General features: G+C 33.9%; 1 protein-coding gene across 2 annotated transcripts; it reads left to right on the forward strand.

The window, feature by feature from the left end:
* The first annotated feature begins 2,760 nt into the window (after positions 1-2,760).
* LOC112502830 lies at positions 2,761-7,079 on the forward strand. 2 transcript variants are annotated; one of them, XM_025106830.1, is made up of 4 exons: positions 2,761-3,025; positions 3,664-4,864; positions 4,947-5,093; positions 6,456-7,079. In XM_025106830.1, exons 1-4 carry the CDS (start codon positions 2,972-2,974, stop codon positions 6,962-6,964), a joined length of 1,911 nt encoding a protein of 636 aa, XP_024962598.1. In that variant the 5' UTR covers positions 2,761-2,971; the 3' UTR covers positions 6,965-7,079. The 2 variants fall into 2 exon arrangements, with proteins under 2 accessions (XP_024962598.1, XP_024962599.1); XM_025106831.1 differs by having other exon boundaries at positions 3,670-4,864.
* The last annotated feature ends 1,513 nt before the right edge of the window (positions 7,080-8,592 follow it).

An 8,592-nucleotide genomic window follows, 5' to 3' on the forward strand; every position in this document is an offset into this window, starting at 1 on the left:
ATCGACTGAGATAAAGAATAAAATGAAATATTAAAAACACGATGTATCTTGCTGCATTGCACGAGTACGCTTCTAGTATTTTTAAAATAAATACATCCCATAACATTCAAACTATTTAAAACGACCCAAAAACTTTTTCTCAAATAAAAACACGATTATAACATCCCATTTTGCGTATGTAAATTAAATTTATTGAAACAAAAAAAAACAGTGAATAAGTTTAAAAATAAAATAAAATAAAATAAAAGTTGGTGGCAAAATGGCATCACATATCTACCATTTGAACATTTTGTGGTCACCAAATCATTTTCCTTTTTCCAACAATCAATTCCCATGTGAATATAATAATATTTCTAATTACCATATTTTTGTTATTTATTCCAATGTCATAAAGATATTATTTATTAAATAATTATAAACATTTTTTAGTAACAACAACCCGAACAATATCAAGTAGTAATTAATAAATTTATATTAGAAACTTACATGTTGCATTCTATAATGATATAAATAAATATGTTATTATCTTCACTTATAAAATAAATGTAACATTTAATTTGATATATAGCTTCAATATATCTTATTTAACATCATATGTTCATATTTATAGATGATAGTAACAAAATCAAATATGCATAACTTATGGTTATTGTTTTTTTTAATTAACTGAGATATCCAATTCATTATGTAAGCCGACTAATTTCAGGATGACCATCTATTTTGCGGAATTACCGTATATAAACCTTCCTAATCATAAAGGGACTTTTATTTCTTCTTGGATTTGAACCCGAATATGTATTTTTTAGAAATGGATAATTTTAGATTTCATCTAGATGATCCCAATATCCCATTATAACCTACGATTGGAGGTAGGGATGCTCATGAGTTGGGTTGATCGGGTTGAAGACTTTTGAACAACCCAACTCAATGCTTGTGGTTTGGAAAAATCTTAACCCAATCCAACCCATACGGGTTGGTCGGATTGGTTGAGTTGATACTTTGGTATATTAAAATATTCTTCTAACCTTGAATATGTTATTTATCTACTTATAATTTATTTTTTATCATCAACCATTTGATACAACTTATTCATATTTCTTACGTATATCACATTCAGTTAATTTTCTCAATTTACATATATATGTTCACAGTTACTGAACATATATATGAATGAGTTATATAGAGATATAAATAGATTGAAGATATGTGTATATGAAAAACATACCTGATAGTGTAATTGTCTAATGTATATATATTAATAGAAATTCAACAATCATACTAAATCCAGGAAATAAATGGATATCAGATTCATCGGATTGGGTTGAGTTCAAATAATAGTAACTCAATATCAACCCAATTCCTGCGGTTTGACAATTTTACAACTCGATTAGACATCAGGTTGCTTCGGGTTGGATTATTTCAAGTGGGGTGGGGTTAGGTTGGGTTGATCGGGTTGATCAGGTTGGTCGGGTTTTTGAGCACCCCTAATTGGAGGTGTCGTCTACAATTCTAAAATAATTCTCCTATTGGCCACAAGCATACATGTATGATTTATGTATATTCATTGGGTGCATGTTTCTCTAAAGATATTTATCGATATAATTTAATTTCTTTTATCATAAAACTATTTGAGATATTTAAAAAGTATTATTCTTTGATCGTAAGTTCTAAAATTAAAATGTTGATAAAATAATTTTGATTATTGTTTTAATATTTATGGATATAACATCTCAATTAATTTAGTTGCATTGATTGTACAAATATGATTAGTTGCATTTGAAACGTCCTATATATATATATAACAGTTAAAAAATATACTTAAATGGTTAAGCCCTTGAGACGATAATCAAATAGGAGCCACAAATATATTATAAATCTGTAAGAATTAATATAAACATATTTTTTACATGATTTTCTTTCATCAAAAATTATGATTTAAAATGTTATTTTACACATGTATATGTTGACATTGTGAAGGGATTAACTTTTTGGATATTTGAAAACTTCAAAATTTATGAGATCTGTAAGATTTAATATAATATTTTAAATGATTAATGACATGTACACAATTAAATTTGCACACAATATAGACAATTTTAAAAAATTTCTAGGAACGTTCACAAGGTTCAAATATTGTTCATAAGTGTTGGATTTAGTTTTGTTGTTGTAATTATTCATAGTATATTAAATAAACTTTATAGATTTAAAATGTATTCACAAACTATAATAATGTTTCTAAGAAATTGTTCATCTTTTATACCTATTCAATTGTGTGTCTACATATATATTACGAAAAGATTCTAAGCGAAGAGATGAGAAAAGAGAGAGAATTCTCTAAATTATATTACATTTTTTAAATGTAAATTCAGTAAAAAGTATAGGTTTCTTAAAAATCCAGTGAACTCAACTAAAAGATAAAAAAGTTTACAATTTCTACCTCTGTCTGCAAAAAAAAAAAAAAAGACCTTTTTTATGCAGGTCCGCAAAAATGTAGAATTACGGATCTAAAACTATTTTGAAAAACCTTATAAAAAAGTGACTAAAATGTGAAACCAACCCAGAAATATAATAAAATATAACTAGGAAAAAGTAATAATTGGATGATTAAAACAAGAGAATCCAAACCCGAATCCAATCGAGCAGATGAGAGAGAAGCGTGTCCTATGCGCGGACCTTCTCATTTATACTTATTTCCACTTCTTTAATTCAAAATTAAATTAATCACCACCATCTCCTTGTTTCCTCCGCCGTCTACCACCACCGGAAGCTCTTTACTATACGCCACTCTGGCCGCCGTAACGGTGGTGAACCCTGCTGCAGGTTCTTCTTCTTCGATCTCCGACCACCATCTTTTTTCTCTTCTTTCCCAATTACCCATTGATTATGGCTAATCTTTGATCCATTCTGTTTCCAAATCTCCCATTTCAATATCGTTTTTCTGGGTTTTTTTTATATCTTTTCAACCAAATCTATGTCGATTCTTTGTTGCTTTACTTCATCGCCAGGAAGAAACAAGAAAACTAAGGTTAGAATATTTCATATCTTGAATTCCAATATTATTGTTTGATTCTGGTTAAATATTTGGCCACAAACATCATCCACTCCAATATGATTGAATAACCCTTGTTTTCTGTTTCTAATCATAGCTTTGTGTTGGTGATGTTCAATCTTTATACTCACCGCAACAAAATTTGGTTTACAGGATACCTAAAATATGTATGCTTTCTAAGAGGATAATAGGGTCTGTTTGTTAACAGCTCTCAAACTTATTTATACGCTGTGCTGTTTGATGGTGGCTTAATCATATAGAAAATGGGTAAGTGGAAAGATAACTTTTTTCCAATTAAAAGCCTAACTCCTATGTGTAAAAGAATCCGTTTCAATCCATATCGAGAGTTAACTTTATCTATATAGGATCTAATAGAAACCAACCAAAGAGTCATAAATATGCTATCTAAAAGTGTTATGTAAAAGACACTTTATTTTAAAAGTGAATTTAAAAAAACTTGTTAAAACGGGGTATTGGGGCAAAGTATTCTATTAACCCGCTAGATACTGTACACGAACTATAAACTCAATTTTCTTGTATTGTGAGTGTAATTTGACCATAGAAGTCAAAAGGGGAGTATCGTTTTTGACTCATTATTTCGTTTATGTTCTTAGGAACAGAAGGATGATAAGATTCTCCAGGTGAGATTACAACATCTAGAGAACCCTATACATACAGATGATCTAGAATCAGAGTCAAAGTCAACATTCAGCTTGGATGTACCCTTCTCTATTCCCAAGAGTTCAACCTGCAATATCAAGGTTGTCAGCCATGAAAGTCCTGTAAAAAAAGCTCAACTTCTTCAAGAAGAAGAAGAAGAAGAAGAAGAGGTAGCATATGAAGGTGAAGATGAACACGAAAAAGATTCATATTCAAATCCAAATCACCGAGTTTCCATCGGTAAAATGCCGATTCAAGAACAAGATGGGTACAAAAACCCGAATCTTGTTGATCATCATAACAACTCTTCAGATATCGAGATGAAAAATGATGGACATTTAAGTGATCCTGGGGCTTCAAAACGGCCGTTTTTAGCTTCTCCGAAGCTAAAACGATCTTGTTCGAATCTAGAAACGAAAAGGGTTCCCATCTTGAAGAATATAATCCTTCCTAGTGAATCTTATGAAGATTTGCAGCGGCTAGGTGATGGTTGTATTAGTCCTGTTTCGGTAATGAGTCATTGTAGTGCAGATAAAGTGATCTTGAGAAAGTGTTCTTCGAGTCAAATCTTGCCGTCGAAAAGCAGGAGATTATGGTGGAAACTGTTCTTATGGAGCCATAGAAATCTACATGAACCGGTTAAAGGGATTCAAAGCCGGCTTTTTGTTAACAATCAACAAGGAGGGTATTCTTCGGATACCCTCGAACCAAATCGAAGAATCGAGAACTCCAAATCAAAGTCCACGAAATTAGAAAAAGGCAACAATGGAGATGATAGATGGAATGTGATTCATGGAAGTTCTGGTTTATGGCCACAGAATCAATGGATGGCTTTTTCTGGTGGATCACCATTGATGAGAGTAGATGAATGGGTTCAAGAAATCCCAGCAGAGCCTGTTTTTGGAATTTCTAATGAAGAAGAAGAGAGTGAAATTACCTTTCCACCCTCACCCGATAATGGTAAACAGCCGGCATCGAGCCATTTAGCCAGAAACGTCAATCTTCCTGAAGAGATTGCGTATGCTAACAGGGTGGTACAATCTTTAAATTCATCTTCAACTGTGGCTTACATTTCGGGTATAGGACTAAAGGTCATCCCTGCAATTTCGGCTTTTTCAAGTCTCCGATCAGTAAACTTATCTGGGAACTCAATAGGTCGACAACCCATTATTCAGGATTTCATTTTTGATTGATTGGTGTAAGAAAACTAATTTCTGACTTGTTGATGTTCTTGCAGTTTATATAACACCAGGGTCCTTGCCAAAAGGTCTTCACATTCTTGATCTTTCAAGAAACAAGATCGGTGCCATTGAAGGCCTCAGAGAGCTCACTCGATTGCGGATTCTTAACCTAAGTTACAACCGAGTTTCCAGAATCGGGCAGGGTAAGCAACTCGACTCATCTTTGTATCCAAAATTAGAGTCCAAATAAGTTTCTAAAGTGCTATGCATACTTGTATGTGCTTCAAGTCCCATGGCACATTTCTCCTCAAGCTCTCTTTTCGCGACTAATCCAACGTTGGGTTGGGGACAACTCTCTTTTAGAGACTAATCTAACGTTGGGGACAATATGTAGCCGTTGGGGGGAGGATCTACACTTGGGGAAGGGGGTTGAACGTGCATCCACTCCTATTAGGAAAAGATTTAGGGTCCTTTAAGGTGCATCCTTAAGTTCGAGGGCTGCTTTAGAATATTTTAAAAATAAAAGGGCTTAGCTTGATATGTAATATGTTTTATAAAACAAACAGGAAAAAACACACGTTTTAGTTTATTGAATTTATTGGATATATGGGATTCGAGTAATAAATTTTGCATGTAAAAACAAGAATGAAAATACCTTTTAAACTGATGACGGACATTGAAGTATAACAAGAATGAAAATACCTTCACACAATGTTAGCTCCTCCTACCGCAAGGGGGCGGCTCCTTGTCGCCACCATCCGGCGATCCTGGGTTTTCGTATTTATTTGGTGCATCCGCTCGGCTCCTCGTTCTGCCACTGCAGTCTAGGACAATTTAGCCGCCCTTGCGAAGGGCACGTTAGACTTCCACGCCACATGGTATCCGACATAAAGGTCTATCACTTTAGGAACTTGACACTTTGGGGCAATCTAGACCCATCTAGCCTCCAATGGATCCCACATCAACTAGATTTAGGGATTGTTTGGTTGTTTTTCTATTGATACAATTGCGTGTATAGATTAATCTATCTTAATAAGATTTTGAGTAAATTACGATTTTCATCCCTATGGTTTGTTAATAATTTCGGTTTTCGTTCCAATGGTTTACAATTTATTGCTATTTTCATCCATAGACTAATTCCTACCTTTAAATATAGTGGATCAAAACGGTAAAGAATTGTAAACCACAATGACCAAAACAACAATAAATTGTAAATTATAAGAATGAAAATAGCAATGACTTATGAACCATAGGGACGAAAAACGCAGTTCATTAAACCACAAGGACAAAAATCAAAATATTTAACAAACCACATGAATGAAAATCGTAATTTACTCCAAAGTTTTTGTTTGGGACCATTTTTTCATAGATGAAAGGGGTATATAATTTGATTAGGAGGAGCATGTTCGGAAACTTATCAAATAAGCAACTTTCTATATCATTAAGCTACTACTAAACAATAAGCTGTCAGTCCCATAAAGCTGCTAACAAAGAGACCTTTTTCTCTTTGACAGATGGCTCTTTTGAAAGAGTAATCTAATCAATTTAAGTATGAACGGTTTCAGGGTTATCGAACTGTACCCTGATTAAGGAGCTATATCTTGCTGGAAACAAAATCAGCAATGTTGAAGGGCTACACAGGCTTTTGAAGTTAATAATCTTGGATTTGAGCTTCAACAAGATAACAACCACCAAAGCACTTGGGCAATTAGTGGCTAATTATAACTCTATGCAAGCTTTGAATCTATTGGGTAATCCAATCCAAACCAATATTAGCGACGATCAAATACGAAAAACGCTTTGCAGCCTTCTTCCAAAACTTGCGTATTTAAACAAGCAAGCAGTGAATCCACAAAAGGCACGAGAAGTTGCTAAAGAAGCGGTTACGAGAGCTGCGCTCGGGAGTGGGAGTGGGAATTCGAATGGTCGTAGGAGATCGGTTAAGAGAGTTGCAGGTGGTGGTTCGTCTTCATTTAGTAGGCATCGAAGTGGCGGTGGTAGTGGTGGTGGGCGGCATGGGGTGAAACCGAGGCCGCGCCACAGATCTACGAAGTCATTGGCGGTGGGTTCCTAAATTGATCATCGGTTTTGTAATTTAATTTTTTATTGTAAAATGTAAAAGTTGATTTTATTGTATTTGTGGTTTAATGATGCTTTTAGAAATAAGAAATTTGAAATGTTGCTGCCCAGGTTTGAATTAGAGACCTTTAGGGCTGTTTGGTAGCAGCTTAATAAGCTGTATGGCTTATTCGGTAAGTCATACAAGGTTGTTCGGCTGTGGCTTAATGAAACAGATAATGGCTTATTCGGTCGGTTGGTAAAAGGGTGTGGTTTGCATTCAGCCCTCGTTTGTCATTTCTTGCCCTTATGATTCACGCTCCCTGCCCCTTGGAAACAAAATAGAAAACCCTCTCAAAGTGAAATCGTCGTTGCCTCCCTTCTCCTTCCTTGAAAGGTGAAGAAATGGTGATAGAAAGCTATCATGTTGAAGAACATTCATGTACTAGCAGACGAAAATTATGTGAAAAGGATAGGGATTTTGATATATCTGCCATTTTTAGGCCTTTTGTGAAAATCCCACTTGAAGAAAGTAGTAGTTTTGTTGAGGGATTTAATGGACCAGGTGTCAGCGATTTTGGTATCTTCTCGCCTGTAAAACTGGGTATACTTGTTGCTCCTTTGACCGTCGATTGTGATAGTGACAATGATTCCGTTGAAAGTCACCGGAGTTTAAGTTTCGATGGGATTCCGGCTGATGAGACTGTGGAGAAGCTTGTTGTGGCCCCTAAAGTTCGAGTCTTTTGTAGTTATGAAGGCGATGATGAAGGAGATGACAAGTTGCAGTTTGATGATGTGTTTTCTAGCCATGAATCGAACGAACCATTTAGAGTTATGTTTCATCCAAAACGGTTGAAGAAAAAAAAAGAGGGTAAAGTTGCAATTTATATTATTCAGACGATTTATTTAGCACCAACAACCGAACAATTATTTAGCCCAATCCATCTAGACAATTAAATCCCAACAAATATCTTAACCTATACAGGACTTAATAAAAAAACAACCGAACAATCCTTAGTGTGTAAGAGTAACGTGATAACCACTACACAACAGCAACTTGCTGTTTGATTTCTATGCTTAATAGGCTTTGGATTCTTTTGTTTGATGGCATACACATAATATGCTCCTTTGGGGAGGGATGGTGTGAGAAAAATATTTATGATGAGAACGATGGAACACTTTGCAGCTTTTGAACTTTGGATGAGTTTAGTTACATTCATTTGTTTTTATTTAAGTCATTTTCATAGAAGCTTACGTACATTTAATTACTTTTATATGTATGAATTTGTTAAAATTTTGATCATTAAGATAAATAAAAAATGATAAATAAAAGTAGTTGAACGTGTATAAAGGTTTTGTTCTCATCATAAACTCAACCTATCTTTATGTATATGTATATGTATATGTATATGTATATGTATATGTATAGAGGTGAGATTGGGGAAAACCTTGGAAAACAAAAATAAGCAAAAACTTGGATAAAGAATATATAAATATGGATTTTAAATAAAAGATAATAGAATAATTGTTTACTTTGGCATAATTCGTTTCGCTTCAAATTTAGTTATGAGGAAGGTTAATATACTAATGACACCCTTAACCTTATGCAATCATTTCATTTTTTTTGCTTTTTATCTTTTTATT

This window comes from Cynara cardunculus, unplaced genomic scaffold (assembly GCF_001531365.2).
Source record: "Cynara cardunculus var. scolymus isolate 2C unplaced genomic scaffold, CcrdV1 Un_Scaffold_2015, whole genome shotgun sequence".
Taxonomy (NCBI): domain Eukaryota; kingdom Viridiplantae; phylum Streptophyta; class Magnoliopsida; order Asterales; family Asteraceae; genus Cynara; species Cynara cardunculus.